General features: G+C 37.3%; 1 protein-coding gene across 2 annotated transcripts in view; it reads left to right on the top strand.

Moving 5' to 3' along the window:
• Positions 1 to 21099, top strand: part of tmem132e (transmembrane protein 132E) — a 505320-nt gene that overhangs the window by 425753 nt on the left and 58468 nt on the right. For both annotated transcript variants that reach the window (XM_042008262.1, XM_042008261.1), the window contains one exon: positions 17258 to 17401. In XM_042008262.1, coding sequence (XP_041864196.1) covers positions 17258 to 17401 — 144 coding nt within the window. The remainder of the gene's footprint in view (positions 1 to 17257; positions 17402 to 21099) is intronic.

Raw genomic sequence — 21099 nt, 5'->3', positions numbered from 1 at the left:
AATCTGCCTCTTCCCGTGCTTCATTCCTCCAATAAGATTATAAAATTAGGTTGGTAGTTTTAACATAATCCTTTCGATTATGACGGACATAGAGACAAACAGAATAATGCATTTACAATTTTGCCCTAAGCTTTTAAAATGAAAGGCAGATGGCAGAAGGATAAAACATGTTTTCTATTAAAGTCATGCTGAGGTTTGATCTCATAAGCCTTAATCCTGCCGTTCTGTGGCTACCAGCTACATTGTACTCGTGTACCACTTGTCACACAAATGTCTGGTCTGAAAACTTTGTGCTCTGTCAGGACTCTGACATTGTGGGATGAAATATTTTCTATTTTCTAAATGAACAAAGTATCTTGGTAAAAAAAAAAAAAAATATCCATCCATTTTTAATGCCTGTTTATTGCAGTGCAGGGTCACAAGTATGGTCGGAGTCGATCCCAGCTGTTATTAGGGGAGAGGTCAGAGGATACACTCTGGACTAGCTGCCGAACCATCACAAGGCCAGCTTAGACTAACAAACCAACCACACTGACATGAACAAATAACCCTTTAATGCCGTGCAGATAATATTTGATACATATAGTTTCTGAAACCTATCCAATTACTTTATGGTAAAAACTTTGCTCAAACCCTTAATTGTCTTCTGACCCCTGGTGGATACTTTTTGTGCTACAATAATTCTGACATGTCACATGGTAATAAACAATACATATATGCATAAGCCTATGCAAAATATTTTTGCTTTTGTTTTGTTTGTTTGTTTGGTTTTTTTTGTTTGTTTGTTTGTTTTTCTTACAAAACATGGTTGTTAAAGGGCAAACAAAGGACAAAAAAAGTAATAATAATCATTTTTGCCCATTATTTCCTGGTTTAGGCTGGCAAGAGTAATGAGTAGCCAGTAATGTATTCCTTTGCACTGATGTTAGTCAATATTTCAAAAAAATTCTAAAAGTATAACCCATTTAATGTTTTTGTTATTCTTTTTAAATATACAATCATTTCTCTTTTCATAGCCCTGTTTTCATGTCTGTTGGCTCTCTCCATTTTAATTACCGGGTAGAACGATGAGAAAGGTATCATAAAGGAACCTGATTCCTACAGTAAACAGCCATGTAAATTTCAGGTTGTCTTACAGTGTTACCTGTAATTTTCCTGCTTCTCACAGCTGCACATCTTAAAATCATTCTGCAGGGGGGCAACTCTAAAATTCAGAAAACACTGAGGTGCTTGACATGCCCAAGTTTTTATCTGTTTGTGAAAGAGCTGGAAAACTTGTCTGTTGGTCAAAGGTTTGGAGGAACTCTCATGATCTCGTGATCTTTGTTTAACAAGATGGAAGCGACCTTGAGGGGACTGTCATGCATGACAAAGTTTTGATCTATAAGTCAGTTTTCTCAGTGTAAATGATGTAATCACACTGGATTAGTATGTAATGTGTAATAATCTCAAAGGAACCTGCAGCAAAACCCTCCCAAACCATAACTTATCCTCCTCTGTGCTTCACAATTGGAGTGACTCACTGAGAAACCAAAGAACTTGAACTTCAACACATTTGTCTATAAGACTATGTTTTGGTTTTCTTTAGTATGGTGTAGATGGGCAGTCTCCCAGTACAGTTTCTTCTTGGTTTAGAGGCAAAAGAGATTTATTTCAATAAATTTTGCAATCCTTCAACCAGGGTCTATCTTTGGACCATTTCTGCAGGCTTTGCAGTTGGAGGGGTGTCATTCAGCTGTGATGTTACTAATAAAACATTAAAGTCTCCTTTATCAGAAAATAGAAAGAAAAAAATCATTTTGATAGATAAAGAAAGAAGAAATCCTTATAAGACTTCAAGAGATGCCTCTCAGCCAATAATACACATATGTGTCTGTTACTTTCAAACATCACAGTGAAAATCAGTGTGACAATGCCAATTTTTATGTCAATAAAACAGACGTAAACCAGTGGTGAAGCTAGATTTTTATACAGTGAGAGGGGCATATAGTAAGAAAAGAGATTATTATGTCCCATTCTCTAACAAACACTCACATCCACTGCTGTGATAACTGCGGTCGCATCAGAGAGACATGAGAAATAAAACATCCTTACTTAATCTAGATCACCAAAAAGTCCATAGAAAGGTAAAACTGGTTGTTTTGGGGTGCAGTATGTGGAGCTTGATGTAGTAGTTGGGGGATCAGTTCTGGTCTACTTTCTGGTGGTGGTAGACTGGATTTTGGTGTGTCTAGCTCCAGGTGGGAAGCTGTTGAGGTGCTGATACTGGAGCTGATGTCTGTCTTGCCCTGATCTGTGTTCTTTCTCTTTATAAAAGGGTCAGAAAAATCTCTCTTTCTCTTCATTCCTATATCTATACAAAATCAGACTGTTTACAGTATATTTCTCTATATTTCATACTGTAGTTAATTTAAAACCAATTAGCTTCCTGTTTAAATTAAATTGGATCATGTAGCGCTAGCTTAGTATGCGCTAAGTAACATGGATACTGAAGTTTCTTTAAGCATCTTTATACTTTATTTTCTTCTCCAATGTGAAAATCTTGATAAACTAGGTTGATGCGTAGTTCCTAAATACACTCACTGAAAACGAATAATGTGGTTTCTCCATATTATCTTGAAACTAATCTAGTTCTAGCAAATAAGTAGTTTATTACTGCTATGTAGCTTTATGTTAACATCAGAAATCTGCAGGCAGATGTCAATATTTTTTAAAGTAGGACTCAGTAAGAAACCATTTTAAAATTGACTTCAAACTAGGGCTGGGCAATATATTGAGATTTTCAAATATATCGAGACTTTATCAGACGCAATATAGAAGGAGGGAATATTGTTTATATTGAGATAGCTTGTTTTGCATTAAAGGTGTCTTTTCCTTTGCATTTTGCACAGCTCCATTTTAGTTATGGTCATTGAAAAGTATTTTTAATTTTTTTGTTTTAGAAACATTTAATTTAATGTAAAGATACTTTAATTTTAGTCAGCTGTTTTAATGCACATGTGCTGCTGATCCTTAACAAAAGTATATTTAGCACTGCAGGCTGTAAATTAGAACTGTCTCTTTGGTTACTTGACAAAAAATAAATAAGTAATTAAAGCCGCAAGCGGCATCCATCGGGTCCGAGTGTCCTGGACCCCGCCACCCGATGTTGCCATGACAACAGGTGGTGTAATGCGTTAAGGACCCAACGTGTATGAATCCTGTCAAGTTTGGTGCAGTTCCCATGTGTTCCTATGGAGATATTAGCAAACCGTGTTTCATGGCGAGAAGGCGTTTTTCCGTCAGTTGCCACGGCAACATGCTTTCTGCTATTAGAAAGATTCGAATAGCGTTTGGTCCCCAACTTGTCAGGAAGCTTCCCACCAAGTTTGGAGTCAATCGCACAAATCCCCTCAGACTAGTTCATTCAAATACGATGTGTGTAAAGTGCAAAAAATGGCAAAAAAAATGGACGTGCACGCCAAGATGGCGGGCACCCCGTTGCCATGGCCACATGTCATCAATTGACTTTTTCGCTCGACTCGGGGTGCTAGACGTGTGTGCCGAGTTTCGTCTTCCTACGTCGAAGTAGACGTTCGGAACCCCATTCATTTGGGGATTTTTTTGGTGTCTAGGTGGTGCTGTTGAGCCAATTTTGCGTTGAAGTGTATGCAGACCTTAGAATATTGCCATTTTCACCGGGCTTGATGTGTGTGCCAAGTTTCACAACTTTTCATGGGTGTTTAGGGGGTCATATTTGGGCTCAAAGTTCTTAGAAGGAGACTAAACATTTCAGGAACAATAGGGTCCTTCCATACTTCGTATGGCTCGGACCCTAAATATATCGATATATATCGTGATTCAGGTAAAAAATATCGAGATAAAAGATTTAGTTCATATCGCCCAGCCTACTTCAAACTGGTGAAGTGATACTGGTGGTGCATGTGTGTTTCTAAAGACATCTTTGTCCCCCGTTTCCTCCAGTGACCTGTCAATCACCAGAGCTGGAATGTCTAGTCAGATGTTAAAGGTGGCCAGCACCACCCTGGCCACCTGTCTAGCTCTATCCCTGGTTTAAAACAAAGTTGTGCCACAAAGCTCTGCAGTGATCATATGTTTTTGGAGTGCAATTCAGACCGATGCGTTGTCATTATACACAAATTTAATCAAAACCTACACTGTCTGCAAGTGATTGTTACAAGGCAACAAGCAGGGCTACACTTGTTGCTGAAAGGTGGCAATTATTCAGCAATGTTAAGTGTAAGCAGATTATGGGACACCAAGGTGGTGAGTACATTGACCTTGCCTTGGTTAGTCATTTGATTGAGTGAAATTAGTGTATTTTTACTGTAATTAAACCTTTCTTTAGATAAGTGATTGACTTGATGCAGGTGGTGTGTAGAGTAAAAGTGGAGGTCTAAGTGGCATGTTTTCCTCATGAGAGTTTTACTGTGATGGTGGTGGGTAAATGTTGCCACTGCTGCTTGACTTTTTAAAAGGAGAAGGGTCTTTGGCTGGCTGTACATTCACTGTTGTGTATTACCTCTCTGTATTACAGTCTTTCTCTCTCTATGCCAACAATTTTTAAGCCCTGATAATTCTGTCAGTGATAATTCTTGGTTGGCTGTTTTATATTTGCATAATTACAGCTGCTCTGCATCTAAAGCGCCATTAAATATACTTGAGTTGCAGTTATGACTTTGTGTATGGCACATCTGTTGTAACACAAGGTTCTCTTAATATCTCTTGTCCCCTTGACATTTGGGATTTGCATGCATCTTGTACCCAGATGTGTTGTGCTGTGCTGCAGAATTGGATATGTGCTTGTTTGACTTTCCTTGTAAAATTGTACATTCTGAAGCAAAATGGCAGGTAGCCTCTGGCAGCCCTGCACCAACACTGCTTAGTAGTCAGAGTTGTTTCCACGTGTGACTTACTGTTAATGATTTCTAACTTCAGTTTCTGAGGAAAGCACTCAAATTAAAATCACAGTGAAAATCAAATATGTTGCACACTGAGAGCTGTTGGGCGTGATCAGTTTAGCAGGTTTTCACACCCTTGTAATTCTCACTGTTTCAAGGAAACCTGTAATGTATCACTCACTTTGTTTGACAATATGAACTCACTGGTGACTTTATCAGCTCCACCTGTTTAACTGCTTGTTAACACAAATATCTAATCAGCCAATCACATGACAGCAAATCAACACATTTAGTCACATAGACATGGTGAACACGACTTGCTGGAGTTGAAACTGAGCATCAGAATGAGGAGCAAAGAAGATTTAAGTGACTTTGAACGTGGCATGGTTGTTGGTGCCAGACAGGTCAGGAGAATAGGCAGAGTGGTTGGAGATGACAGAAAGGCAACAGGAAGTCAAATAACCACTGGTGGACACACCAGCAGAAGATCACACCGGGTGCCTCCTGTTAGCTAAGAACAGGAAACTGAGGCTACAATTCACACAGATTCACCAACACTGGACAATAGAAGATGGAGAAACGTTGCTGGTCTGATGGGTCTCCATTTCTGCTCCACATTCAGATGCTAGGCTCAGAATTTGATTAGTACCACCATGGCCTGGTTTAACCACCACAGCCTACCTGAGTATTGTTGCTGACCATGTCCCTCCCTTTATGACCACAGTGTAGCATCTTCTGATGCTACTTCCAGCAGGATAATGCACCATGTGACAAAGCTCAGATCATCTCCACCTGCTTTCTAGAACATTATAATGAGTTCACTGGACTCCAACGACCTCCACAGTCACCAGATCTCAGTCCAGTAGAGCAACTTTGGGATGTGGTGGAACAGGAGATTCTCATCATGAATGTGCAGCAACTGTGTGATGCTGTCATGTCAATATGGAGCAAAACCTCTGAGGAATTCCATCATCTTGTTGAATCTGTCACACTAAGAATGAAGGCAGTTCTGGAGGAAGAAGGGGGTCCAACCCAATACTAGAAGGTGGACCTGATCAAGTGGACGGTTAATGTATAATGCACAGTTAACTCATTTCTACTAAACCAGCCAAATAAACTCTCTGAGTTGTCACCTGATGAAAACAAGTCAGACAGACTCATCATTACGGACTGATTTTCAGACGTGAGGGAATTTATTGCATTCACCTTGAAAGATGAGACTAAATCCATCATTTCCTTTCAGGACATTATAAAATTATACCAAAGTTCCAGCTGCTTCATGAGATGAATCAACAGAAAACAGGTGCAATTATCAGAGCAAACAGAACTTCATCATCGTGGCATTTTTGCTAAAGAAATAATGGAAACAGGTTAATGTGACAGGACTCTCTGTGGTGCAATGAGAAAACCATTGCTTTACCAGTATCTGTATAACAAAGCCAATGCTGACAGGGGTGCTTTTGTGTTTCATTGCTGGCAGTTGTTCGAACAGTTAACCTCTCCAGTGTATCGGTCTTTGATAACCCTCAGGCTTGTTTAAATGCTCGTGGAAAAGCTGCTGATCATGACTAAATGTTAAATGGTGGAGCGGTGTTAACTGGAGTGATGGCTGTGAAAGTTGAGTTCCCAATTGGGATCTGGTGCTTTTTTTATTGGCCCTTTAAAGGAACACAGTCTGGCGTTTGGGTATGAAAGTGATGTTTTTATGAAAAGACAACATGGCCCCAGGGCGATTTATGAATCGTTTCTTTTTCATCATTCATATTGTGCTCTTAGACACATTTTTTTCTTTTTCGACCACTAATCCTTTTATACTCTATTTTGCTCCAAACGTTTGCTTTTACTCACCGTTTCTTTACTGTAGGTGTAGGAATTATATCCTTTTTCAGGTCTTTTGAGATTAATTTACAGTATAAAGTTGTGTAACTACATATCACAAAAAATAAATTTAACACTGTGTATTTACTAAACTACTGCCTCACGGTATTTTTATGAGAATGAGTTTGTAAGAGTATTTAGTATTTAAAGCCAAAATGAATCACATTAGAATATGAAACAGTCAAGGTAAAATGACTCTGACCGAGAAACAAAAGCCTGCAAGTTGCACATCTTTTGAATTCTTTGTAGTCAGATTTCGTTTGCAAATCAGCCAGCCCCTTTCAGCTGGTGGCGTTCACCCGCTGACAGCTTATACCGCAGATCAGCACTTTCTGAAACTGCTGATGTAGAGAAGAGGGAGTGTATCTGTCCCCAAAATACAAATATGACCAATTTTATCTTACAAAGCAACAGGGATGAGTGTCTGAAGTAGACCCCCGATGTTGCTTTCGATTCAGGAATCTGTAAACAAGGAGAGGAGTGGCTGCTAAAGGAAAAGAGGTTTTATGATGGTTTAATCGTTATGGACACCAAACCACTGACTTTGCTGTACTCTCTGTTTATTTTGAAGATAGAAGTGAGCGAGTGAGAAACGGGATGAAGGATAACGGTCATGCCAGACTCTCATTTCCATCACTTCGCTGTGCCACAGCTACCAGATGTTAAACAAAAAGCTTTTTTTTTGTGTTGCAGAGACTCCAGGGCTCAAAATCACAAATTATGATTATCCATGTGCATTCATAAAGATGCACATCTGGCAAAAGGTATCGTTTTCATCACTCAGCAGGTGGAGATTGTATGAAGTTACATTGCCTCAGTGCACAGTAATGGATTTTATTAAACAGAATGATAAGCAGTTCTCTAATCTTTAAACGGGATGAATTGTGAGTGAGAGAAAGATGCACAAAGACTACATTTTTCTCATTTCTGGTGTAGAAATGGAAATATTTCACATTTTCCCACTGTCTATGACACACATTATGATGCCATTCAAGAAACCAATATATTTAGATTTTTTTCTTTTTGATTAAAATGAACTGAATAATCTTTAAAAAATGTTAGTTTTTTTGTTAGTATTATTATTAACTGGATTTTTTAGGGGTTTGGACCATAATGGTGCATAAATTTGAACATAATTTGTTTTTATAAACATATAAGATATTCAGTAGCTTCAAAAAGTTACAATACATGTAAGTTAAGAGGTAAAAGTATTATAAAAAGAACTTTTTAAAAGGGTTTCCTACTTGAGTGTAGGTGTAAGGCAGCATTAGACCACTGTGGAACAACCCATTGAAATGAATATCTCAAAGAGCATAATTCCTCTAACTTTATACAAACTATGTATGAAAAAAGAAAAAAAAAACATAATTTAAGAAACATTAAGCGTGATTTCTACCTTCTTCTTCCTTAAAGATGCATAATGTTAAGCTAAATTCATTCTGTAAATGGATGAAAAAAATGTGGAAACTATGTGCAAACAAGGCAAAGTTCATTGTAATACAACTTCAATTCCAGAAAAATTGGGACATTTTGTACAATGTAAAATAAATAAATAAATAAATAAAATCAGAAGGCAATGATTTGCAATTCTCATTAACCCGAATTTCATTCCCAAGATCATAAACAACATATCAGAAGCTGAAAATGAGACATTTTACCATTTCATGGGAAATAGTAGCTAAATGTGAATCTGATGGCAGCAACACATCTTTAAAAAGTTGGAAGATGTGCAACAAAAGGCTGGAAAAGTAACTGGTAAAAAATAACAGAACAACTCGACACACAACAAGACAACTGGACAGAAGGAGCGTTTCAGAGAGCCAGAGTGTCTCAGTTGGAAAGATGGACAAAGGTTCACCAATCTGAGACAAACTGGCTCAGATCAGTTTCTCACAAGATTTTAACAAATGTTTCTCATTATAAAATTGCAAAAATTTTGAAGAACCCACTGGTGTCTAATACCATCAACAGATTTATCGAATCAGGAGGAATCTCTGTATGCACCTCTCTCTTCAGGTATGCACCTCTCTCTTCAGGTATGCTACACAATGCTACACACAACCCTGTTCAAGATGTGTTGCTATCTTAGTTTCCTCATCTTTTATGTTGTTTACATTCTACAGATAAAAAAGGGGTTGATGAGATATATAAACCACTGAATTCTGTTTAATTTTAAATTTTACAAAGTAACCCAACTTTTTAGGACTAGGGGGTTATTTAAGATTATAGCTAACAAGAGTATACAAGTAAACTGAACATTACTTTACTGCACCCAACATGAAATGTATCTTTGTCTATCATAAAGATAAAAAAAATGAGTGGTATGCTTTGTGACATTACATACACCTAAACACACACTACAAAAATTCTATGTTGCCATGGTAATTCCACAATGGTTTGTGATTGTGTAGTTTTTCATAGTAGCCTCACAGTTGCATTTCAGCCAGTTTAGTTTGCAAATAAATAGCATTAAACTAAGGTTTACTCACCAATTAGTATAAATATATAAATAGTTTTCAAGAAAGTAAAAAGCCTTGTTGCTGGGTTTCTTTTTTTCAAAAGTTTTGTCTGAAAAGAAAAATATTCTTAACAAGCAACTTTTGCATGTGAAAATTAAGCATGTCTTAAGATTTGTTTGCTAGTTTTAAGGATTCTAGACAAGCAAGTTTTGCCTCTGAAAACAAGGAAATGTGATTACATTTAAGAATATTTGGACTATTCTAAGTTTTGCAAACAGAGAAGGGCAAAAATTAAATAAATAAATACATAAAATAAAAAATATGATTTCAGTATAGTTATGTGACAAATTAAAGGTACATTGTGTAACTAAATCAACAGTAAGTAAGAGAAAACTTTAATTTATAATTTAGAACTATGTTTTTATGGCTGAATCCCATTTTCACCCTTTGGCCCTACAGTTTTTTTTTTTTGTTTTTTTTTTGTTAATATAACTGGTTAGTTTTGCCGGGTTTTGAAAGCCAATTTTGTTTATAGAACAGAGACTTTATTATCTATCAGACTTATTGTTTTTGGCTGTGTTTGGCTTTCATCAATTGTTAATGAGACTAAGGGTCCATTTTATTTGTTTTTGTTTTGTTATTTAAAATTTCTTCCAGTTCCAGTGTAAAATATTCTTTAGTGACTACTGATGATGTATGTGATTGTTAAAGGGGTGTCCCAATTCGTAGGGATTGACTTTCAGCCCAACCCCTTCTAGCTCTGTTTTTAAGGGGCAAGGGGTAGGGGAAGGGGTAACAAAGAGAAATGGGATTGGACCTATTAGTATCTGATCACTTTACTAAAATAACCGTGGTGCCCCGTTTGTGACATGTAACACATTTAAATGACCATAGAAAAAGACAGTACGCAAGTATACAATGTAGTTCAGTCATCGCTGCACCTGAGGCCACTGGATCCACTCACAGATGAAAACATCTTTGTCTGCAAGAACCTTGTCCTGTGATGGCCACCGTACAATCACAAGCCCATATTGGTTTACTTCAGTTTCCTATCACAAGAATAGAACAGGATTTGTTACCTTACAGTAGAGCAGCAGTTCTCAAATTTCTTACCACAATATATTCCCCGTAGAATAACTTTTCAGCCCAGTGCCCCTTGAAACAGGAGAAATTTACATCTTGGTTCAGGCTCCACATTCAGCTCAGTCTGGTCTCCAGTGGGCCAGACCAGTAAAATAACAGCACAGTAACCTATAAATAATGAAAACTCCACATTTTAAAATGTATTTTAGTACAAAAGAAGTCTCACATTATCAAGAAGAACTATCATTTTATAAAATATTTTGAACCTGAAATTTCTTGAGAAAAATAAAGAGTTTCAACAATATTCAGACTCAGTCACACATTTACATAATTTAGTTATTTTATTGACTTGCACGATAAATTTTTATATATTTGATTTTAAATTTAATGCACATTGTATATTAATAAATACAGAAAATGATATATATTTTCATGAAAATATTTAGAAACTTATCAAACAGATTTAATATTTTTGTTGTTTAGCCATTAATGTTTTTTATTTACACTCTTTTTTATTTTATATTTCTCTGTTTATCAACTTTTTAAAACTTATTTTATTTTTAATTTTATGTACATATTTTATCTGTTTTCCATATTTAAATTTTCATTCCAACTTCCGGATCAGAATGGATCTATAATATCACCAAACATCTAGTCCCAGGGATCTGGAAGTAAAAAATCCAGTATTTCACATTATGAACAGAGTCGCTTTTCCGGATCTAAAAGTTATATAAATATACATACATGTACATTTCCACATGTGTGTAGTAATCCTGACCACCTGAATGACTCAGCTCATCATACAAACAGAAGTCACATCTATAAAGTCAGAAGATGGAACAAATAGAACAAGTTATCCTATTTTTTTTTATTTTTTTTATTTTCTCATGTACCCTGGAGTGTCTCTAAGTACCCCAAGGGGTCAGTGTACCCTCATTTGAGAAAACACTGCAGTAGTAGGTTGAATAATGTGTTTTTTTGTTTGTTTGTTTGTTTGTTTGTTTTTTATTAACAAGAGTAATAACTTATTTTGAAAAACAGTTGGGTTTTGAAGTGAAATTAACAAACAAACAAAAAACCAAAGAAAACAAACAGATTTTAAATATTGAGAGTCTTGCTCTGGTTTAATGACTTAGTTTACTCAGCATGGTTAAATACATCCAAAAAGCAACAAATGAGACACCACAGTTGGACGTAGACTATTACCTTGAATCCATTGTACGTAATAATTGTTTTGCTGCGTCCCACCGAACACAGTCATTTAGTGAAATGATCACTCTGTGCATGATGACTATTTTCTGCTCCAAGATGAATTTAGGTAAGAGTAATTAAAGCTCCCAAAGCATCTATTTGTAAAGCATCCTGTGTGGTACTTCCACAACAGATGCCTAAACAGCAAGGAGAGCTTTGGGATGATGTCTTTCAATCAGGATTTCACCCCAGAGTCCAGTCAGTTACCCACAAAGAGCAGCTGTGCCTACCCTCCTGAAAACTGGCACTCTTTGTTGATGCCCGTGTCAATGATTAAATAAAGAAAACTAGAAAGAAATGGACCTGTCCTGTCTGGCACCTTAAATTAGTTATAAAAATGATCAAGCAATTTGCTTAACAAATCAACAACTTATTGAATCTCATGGTTCAGTCAGAAAGAACTGATCTCAGAGCAGATAAGACGACGCGCCGCCCTGCTTTGATTGGTGTATATGAGTGTGTATGTTAAGAAAGCTTTAACATTTAAAGGACAGGCTTAAAGTTTTAAACAGATTCTTCTGTTTTTTTTTTTTTTTTTTTTTTGCTTTGATTAACATTTCATGTCCGTTCGCTGTCTGACTGGGAGAAATCTTGTGTAGTGGAGCTGATTATGTGCTTGCTGACGGAGGTATTTTGAAGCCTTGTCAAAGTTGAACATGAAAACCTGCTGCCTCTGACATTTTACATGTCTTTTCCCTGAAACTAGCTGCCTCGCTATAAGTATCCCCTATATCCTCCCACTCACTTTCCCTTCATTGTTTTTCCCATCTGTTAAAGAGATGTCACTTTAAGCCACTGTATCATGTTTTTATAGCAGCAAGTGAAGAGGCAGACCTGTGCATTCATGTTTTAAGTTAAAAGAGAAGCTCAAATGCAACAAGATTGTGAGGATAGATAAATATTCACAATATGCACAATAACTTCCATCCATGCACCCTTGGTGCACCTTTAGAGCCATTGTGGAATGTCCAGAGAGCTGCTTGCGGCCCCGGAGCCGCAGGTTGCAGACCCCTAATTTAGTGTTTGTTAATCAAAAGTTACTGCATTTTCTTCATAAAGCCGTTTGCATTTTTTAAAGGAAATGGGCATTTTGCATGTTGTGATTTAAAATTTTAATCGTTGCTCAGCACTAATATATATATATATATATATATATATATATATATATATATATATATATATATATATATATATATATATAATGTATAATTGTTATTTCATGCTCCAAATGACTCAGAATATAACTGTGGTGGATACTGTGTCATATTGTGTTGATGAGATTATTTTATTTACATACTAGAATCTTGATAGTCAAGCAAGCAGGAACCTGCAGAACCAAAGAACTTCTCATTCAAAGTAAGCAAAAATGTACTTTATCTACTTTAAATCTGCAAAAGAAAATGTAAAAAAAATGCAGCTTTCCAACCCTCCTGTTAGATTGTCATGCTATTTATACGGCCGTAGCTTTACACATGTTTGCAGATAAAGAGAGTAAAATGACATGACTTGGATATGTCCTGGTTCAGAACAAACTAAAAAAGGTCAAAAAAAAAAAACAAACAAATGTACAGAATAAGTGCTTCCTGTAAGCTCAGTGCTGAGTCTCTGTATAATATTCCCTTGATCACTAAACAATTGTGAACCTTGCAGTTTAAAAAGAACCCATGAGGGGAAAGACGGTTATTTTCTTCACGCTCTGTGCCTTCATTAGAGCTGGAAAGCTGGAAGATCAGCTAGGCAGAAATTTGAATGAACTATTTTTGATTTTAGGAATCTCACATGATTTCTGTCTCTGTCCTGTAGTGCTTTTACACAGACTGTAACTATGCAGTTCTGGTTCTGTTCTGTAGTCACGGAAGCTTGGTGCTTTCTGGCAAACCAGCCCGTGTCCACACCACTTTAACCAGAACCAAAGTAGGAGGACTTCACTCTGCAGAAGTAAACATAAACATGGTGGAGATTTGGTCCTGAAGGTTGTCTCCATTGTTACGGTTTCCAAAATAAACAATATTCTGCTTCAGATGGCAGAGTGAATTTTTGAAGCTGTAAAATGTCAACACGGGTTTACATAAATCGTCTATCAAAAGTGAAATCAGGAAATCAGCGAGGGAAGTGATGATTGGTCGGCTTCTTCGGTGGTAGCTGCTGTGGTAGCTGGAAATATCGTGTAACACCACTTCCAGCTTCACTTTTGTCCAAGTTTAAGTATTCTTTCTTAACTTTCTGAAACTTGTTGATGACTTGAGGTTTTATATGAACATTGGCTTCTTTTTTTTTACTTATGGTGTTCAAGTGAATCCAGACTCACTGATGACGCCACAGTTTGGTAAGAAATAGTACTATTTTTTTTTTTTATTATTATTATTATTATTGTTTAAAAACAAACCTTTCAAGTTTAGAACCAACTTTTTTTCTGACGAGAATGTACAAGCCAGTTCAAAATTAGGTTTGGGAACAAGCATGGTGCTGGTGCCTGGCCAGTGTGAAAGGGCTTGTGTAACAACATTTGCTTCAGTCCAAGGTTATTTCATCCCATTTCAACCACTGTTTTTATTAATATTTATAACCACTGAATTAAAAGCTATTTCTTATTATCTTCGGCATATTTAGTGAGCAAATCAAAACTGAGGTGAATGAAAGGGAATTCTTTCTGCTGAATTCTATTCCACATTCTACAGACACTTTTCTCAAAAGCAACTTGCATCCAACTGGATTGTGTTAGCAGTCATCCCCTGTAGGGTTTGAACTCAGGTTTCCCAAACCCTGCCCTGCCAACTGAGCTATACTGCCAACTCAGCTATACTGCCAACAATATAGATACCCATACTTCACTCCTGAATACTCCCGCCACCATTATCCAGCCAACCAGCCATCCATTCAATGTACCAACTTATCCTCTCCAGGGTTATGGAGGGCTGACGCCCATCTGCTGTAGGGCGAGAACAGCTATTGTACTTCATCTGACTACAATAATTATACAGCTTATTAACCAGGCTGGAGAAAATGGCTGCATGAAGGACATTGTGCTGGAACAGAGTGCAAACCTCAGGCATAGCATTGAAGCAAACTGCATATCTGCAGTTTTTTTTTTTGTTCAAGGTGCAAGGTCAGCTTTGTTTGCTTTGTGTATTTTTATCCAAATTGTGAACTTTCCAGACTCTAACAATCAGAATGTCTAAAAACAGGTAAATGGGAAGTGAGGAATAAAGTGTAAAACAACGTTCTCAAACAGGATTTGCACCTGAGCTTTCACAAGCACTGTTGCAAACTCCTCAGTAAGAAAAATAACTATTGGCTTTCCTAAAAGCCACTTGAAGTCGCTAATTGACATCATCATCTAATTTGCACAATTATCCTGATACATATAGTTGTAATAGTGGCTCCCTGAGCCGCCATCTTACTGCAGTGGAAGAGTTTGCGCGCCCTGAAGATCCTAGGAGCTGTGTTGTTGAGGCTGGGAGGTACCAGGCAAAGCATGGCTCAACAGACCCTTATGATGAATAAAAATGATGGATCCAGGTTTCCCTTGCCCTGACGTGGGTCACTGGGGCCCCTCTCCTGTGGGCTCACCACCTGCAGGAGGGGCCATAGAGATTGGGTGCAGTGTGAGCTGGGTGTTAGACAGCCATCCTGACTGCCTGATCCTCGGCTTCAGAAGCTAGCTCTAGGGACGTGGTATGTCACCTCTCAGGCGGAGAAGGAGCCAGAGCTGGTGTGCGAGGTCGACTGGTACAGACTAGATATAGTTGGACTCTCCTCAACGTGCGGCTTGGGCTCTGGGACCACTGTCCTCAAAAAGGGCTGGGCCCCCTTCCATTCTTGAGTTGCTCCCAGTGAGAGGCATAGAGCAGGTGTGGGCATACTCATTGTCCCCTGTCATGGCGTCTGTACATTGGGGTTTACCAGGATGGTTGAGAAGGTAGCCTCCCTCTGCCTTTAAGTGGGGGGGCGGGTCCTGATTGTTGTTTTTGCTTATGCACAACAGTTCAGAGTACCCATTTTGTAGTCTGGACTTTGTAGTCGTATCATCAAACTTGCAGCTGCATGTCTTGGACACTCAGGTGACGAGAGGGGTGGAGCTGTCAACTGATCACCACCTGGCAGTGAGTTGGATCAGATGGTAGGGGATGATGCCGGTCAGGCCTGGCAGACCCAAACATGTTGTGAGGGTCTGCTGGGAACGTCTGGCAGAGTCCCCTGTCAGAAAGAGTTTCAACTCCCATCTCCGGCAGAGCTTCAACCATATCTCTGTGGTATTACAATAATAAATAATAATAATGAATTAGATTTATATAGCGCTTTATCAAGGCACCCAAAGTGCTATACATTGTTTGTTCATTTTTCAGTAGAGCTGTTAAATTTGACCCGCCTCTGCAGCATCGCATGGACATCACAACAATGCAGAAGACCCTGGGAAAGACCTAAGACACGCTGGAGGGACTACATCTCACGGCTGGCCTGGGAACGCCTCGGGATCCCCCTGGAAGAGCTGGCGAATGGATGGATGGATGGATGGATGGAGGGATGGATGGATGGATGGATGGATGGATGGAGAGGCAAAAACTGTCATGATAGTAATGATAATATTAAAATATGGTAATAATAAAATAAAATAAGAATAAAGTATTTGGTCAATATTTTCTTTCTTTTTAGTTTAGTCTTTTTAAATGTTTTTGTTTACACTCTTCATTAATAGACATTACTATCTGATGGTACGCCAGCACGGGATCAGCCAACTGCAGCTTTGTGTGTTTCATGATCATCTCCTGCTCTGGGAGTTGTGTGCTGCTGCTCCGTAAGGACCAAGCACTCTTTTTAGTGCTTTGGATGAGGAAGGGGACTATGCAGCACCTATCCCCACTGAGAAAAACAAACTATGCTCCTTAAAAACAGTCTTTAAAAGTCTCCAATAATACAGGAAAAAGCAGCTAGATTTGTCTGTCGTCGCTTTTTGAAAAAGTCACTAGAGGGGTCTGAAACCTTGCTAATTATAGCGACAAAGATGGCAAAACTGTTCATGAGAAACATCCCTTCAAAATGATAAAAAGGAAACTACAGTCATCAGTTCATAGCACTGATGAACAAAGACACCTCACTTTGGTTTATTTTTTTTTTTTTTTTTGCTTTATTTGGTCATATGTTCCAACATTAACATTTGTTTCAGCAGTTTGCTCTTAAATGTCACCATGAGAACAACACTTCCACATTTTCCCAAATAATTGGGGACTTGAAGGCTAAGTCAACACAAAAGTGCTAAAGCTCTAACTGTATAAAGGTTAGATGTGTTGCAGTTTGTGCATTAGTACTGTTTATGCCTTTCTTAAGCCGGATGCAGGATCGCAAATGAATTTCCTGAATGACTTAAAGTAAAAGGTATTACTTTTCTGTCATTTTCATTTTTATTTCGGTTCATTCCAAACACACTGTGGAAGAAAAGTGCACTTTAAATGAAAATGTCAGTTTATGAAACACCCCCCCCCCCCCCCCCCCCCCAAAAAAAAAAAAAAAAACATTTCAGAACTCAGAAATGAGTTTTTGTCTGGCACTGGGAGAGTCGTGATTGGCTCAGGAGACATGATGGTAATGGTTTTAAATGTGGACCTGATGCTGATAAAATATCAAAGAAAATAACTCACTTCAGCTTGCTGTTTCACGAAAGTCATGTCTATGTTTTTTTCTTTGTAGGACACTGAGATTATCAACACAGCTGTTCTGACTGGACGCACAGTGGCCATTCCTGTTAAAATGGTCTCCATAGAGATGAACGGGGCAGTGACAGACGTCTCAGCCTTTGTGCAGTGCAAGTCCTCAAATGAAGATATTGTAAAGGTACAGTAAACCACATTTCTCAATCCCTGTATCTGAGAAGATGTAATTCTGGTAAATATAATCCCTTTAACCCTCCACAGGCGCACGGTCACATCACCAAAGCATAAAAAATTCATTTTAGGTTGCTCCATATGTAGTCTTGATTAGATTCTTGCCTTTTGCCTCTCAGATAAAATCAATGCATGTAGATAAGATCCTACTTATGAATCAGTAAGATTTACAAAAGAACAGTAAAAGCTCCATTAGATGCTTTTTGAAGTACCACACCTACTGCCCCTCTGGCTGACACATTGTTCTGTTTTGTTAAAATGCTAAAGTGCAAAGCCCACCATCTCCTTTCATTCATTTAAATGTGCTGGCTGCAGGAAAATGTAACACAGAGTCTCTGGACGGGGAGCGATCAAATTCTCCTGCTTGTTGGGAATCCAAGTCGAGAGCTAAGCATCAAGTCTCATTTGTTGATTTAAATTAATTAAAAAGGGATCAGAACAACATGCAGAGCAGATTAGATGTTGTGATTGTGCTGTTATTGTGTTCTCCAGCCAATTACAGTCATTACTGATCATACTATAGGCTGATTGCAGCTGTTGAGGCTCCAAAGTGATGTGTGACATTCTTATTTTACACTGCTTGTATTAATTACGGTGATGGTGATGAGGAAGTTTTGGCTTTAGAGAAAGTAAGATGTAAATGATGTGCCTTACATTTGAATATAGAAGAATGAATGCATGCTTTTCAGTCTGCTCAAAGAAATGACACCCCTTAAAAATTCATTTAAAAACCGAAGCACTCTTTTAAAAATGTACTTGTTTCCATCAAATGCTGAGCCAACCATCAGAATGTGGAACTGAAATGAAGACTCATCAACGTTTCTCCATCTTCTATTGTCCAGTGTTGGTGAGTCTGTGTGAACTGCAGCCTCAGCTTCCTGTTCTTAGCTGACAGGAGGCTCGTGTTGTGTGTTCAGAGATGCTGTTCCGCAGACCTTGGTTGGGACCAGTGCACTGCAAAAATGAGCTATAATTATATGAGTAATACACTTGACAAGATTCAGACCATAATCCATTGAAGTAATCTGCCAGTGCAGTAAGATTCTTACTAGGGCTGGGCATGTTAACGTGTTACTCACACGTTGACGCAACAATTATTTAACACTGTTAATTTTTTTAATCGCGTGTTAAGGTTTGTTTTTTTTTTGTTTGTTTGGTTTTTTTGTTTTTTTTGCTTTGTTTATTTTTAATAAATGCGGTTTGAATTTAGGCAAAGACAGCAAAGGTAAGACATGTTTTCTGACTTTTACAAACGTGAAGCATAAATCGGGTCTTCTTCTGCCTCTGGTTCGGTGAATCTTGATCATAGCGAGATGAAACTTCCAGCTGTGGAATCTGTGAGATGTGAGCTTTCAGTAGAGGAGTCGTTTGTTCGTGTTCATGCGTTGGGTGGAGCCATAACTTGTGTTTACATATTTTTGTTTTTCTTTTGTTTGACTTTGACTTTGTTTACCTGGTCTTTTAATTATTGTCTTAACTGTGTTTGTTGGTGTGTATATATGTATATATATATATATATATATATATATATATATATATATATATATATTTATGAAAAGCCACCATAGGATATTTGTTATTTTTGAAGAATCACATTTTTATTTCAATTTTTAGGTTTTAAAATAAAGAAAAGCATAAAACCTTTATTTAAAAAAAGAGGATTTCTTCTAAGGGATGTAGATATTTGTGGAAAATGATGTAAAGTAAAAAAAAAAAAAAAAAAGAAAAAAAATTCCCTGGCCTATCTATACCTAATGACAAGAAAGATAGATTAAAAAAATATTTTAGCCATATATTTAGAGGTATAGTGGAAGGTCCAGAAAGTCACTTGCAACTCCAGAGTTGCACATTGGAGACCCCTGATGTCGTGTTTGTAAACCAAAATTTACTGCATTTTCTTTATATAGCTATAGGCCTTCTTTTAAAGGGAAGAGACATTTTGCATGTAACAATGTGATTAATCGTGATTAATTGCAACATGTCATGCGATTAATCATGCTTAAAAATTTTAATAGTTGCCCAGCACTAATTATTACACTTTACACGTTACTTTTCCTGAAATAAGAAAAATATCTAGACTTTAGACTAGTGAAAAAATCTTAAAACAAGTTGGTAACACTCATTTCATGTCTTTGTGTGAAAAACCCTCAAAACCATCCTGTCAGTGCTTCTTTTCAGTGTTGTTTCTTTCTCACTTTTAGAAAAAAGATCTTAAAAGACTATAATTCTTCTCAATTTGACAATTTATATTAATGGCCTTTAAAAAACAATAAAAAAAAAAAACAGCACGCAATCCTTGCCAGCAACCTTGCTTAGCATTGCCTAACATTTTGGAACATGAATAAAGTTGGGTGATGTGTTTCAGGATGACATGGGAGCTGAACCACCAGGCTGCTCTTTACTGGCCAACGTTCTCCTTCCATGTGTGCACCGACCTCCCACTAGTTCTTCAATTCATGTTTAGTTGCTCTTGTTTTGAGATATTTTTTTCTTAAAACTAGAAACAAGTGGGGGGAAAAAGGATTGACTAGTTTTGAGCTTTATTTTACTTAATAAGAAACATGAAATGAGTGTTTCACAACTTGTTTTAAGATATTTCTGACTTGTCTCACTTGGGTATTTTTCTTATTTTAGGGAAATAGGTGTATGTTGGAAGGTTTTGAAACAAATTTTTCAAAGCTAACATTGGTAGTGATAAAAACAACATGATCTTAAACAGAGACTTACTGAAATCTTTTTACTTAATATGCATAACCAATTTTAAGATTAAGTTACTAAGAAATAAAAGACATGTACTCTCAATGTGATTTATAATCTCACACATTCTGCTCTTGCCAAGTTTATTACTCTCAAAACAAGATCATAAAGACTTTTTGGCTGAATATAAGACTCAGTCAGACCATTTCTGCAGAGTGCTTGTTTGACTTCCTGTTGTCTTTCTATCATTTCCAACCAGTCTGCCCATTCTCCTCTTACCTCTGACATCAACCAGACATTCTGGTCCAGACAACTGCTGCTCACTGGACAGCTGCATCTTGTTTCATTACATCAATCAAAATAATCTTACAGAACATTTTATATCAACTGACTATGGCAACATTTGCTTCATAGACTATCAGAGCAAAACACCATAGAAACAAAAAATAATGATAATAATAATAAAAGATGCTTTAAAAACAATACTTCCCAGCCCACCCAACAAAGCCCTGTAGCAACCCACCTCCAAGCCCAGAGCACTGACAGCCTGAATGCGAAATAATAAACCAGATACGAAACTAAACAAATGAAGAAATTAATAAACAAATTATACAAACTGAGGAAAAGATTGCATACATTTTGTAGTCCTGCTATAAAGACACTGTCAGTGCAAAAAAAATGCCTGTAGCAATGTTTAAGTCTAAATAGGTACTAACATAAATAACAGAAACAACACATTGACTCCAGAGAAAAACAGATAAAGCACAGAATAAAAGAAGTAAATGAAAAGGAAAACATAAATAGAATAAATTGACTTGACTTTGATGAGATGAAAAGAAAATTCATATTAAAACAAATAAAGCCAGAAAAAAAAATCATGGATTAATAATGAAATAACTCAAACTGAGCTGTGCATTGGTTGTCTTGTTCAATCAGCAACTCGAGAAACTG

The sequence above is a fragment of the Melanotaenia boesemani genome, chromosome 15 (genome assembly GCF_017639745.1).
Source record: "Melanotaenia boesemani isolate fMelBoe1 chromosome 15, fMelBoe1.pri, whole genome shotgun sequence".
Taxonomy (NCBI): Eukaryota; Metazoa; Chordata; class Actinopteri; order Atheriniformes; family Melanotaeniidae; genus Melanotaenia; species Melanotaenia boesemani.
This window is presented reverse-complemented; position numbering and strand designations above follow the sequence as displayed.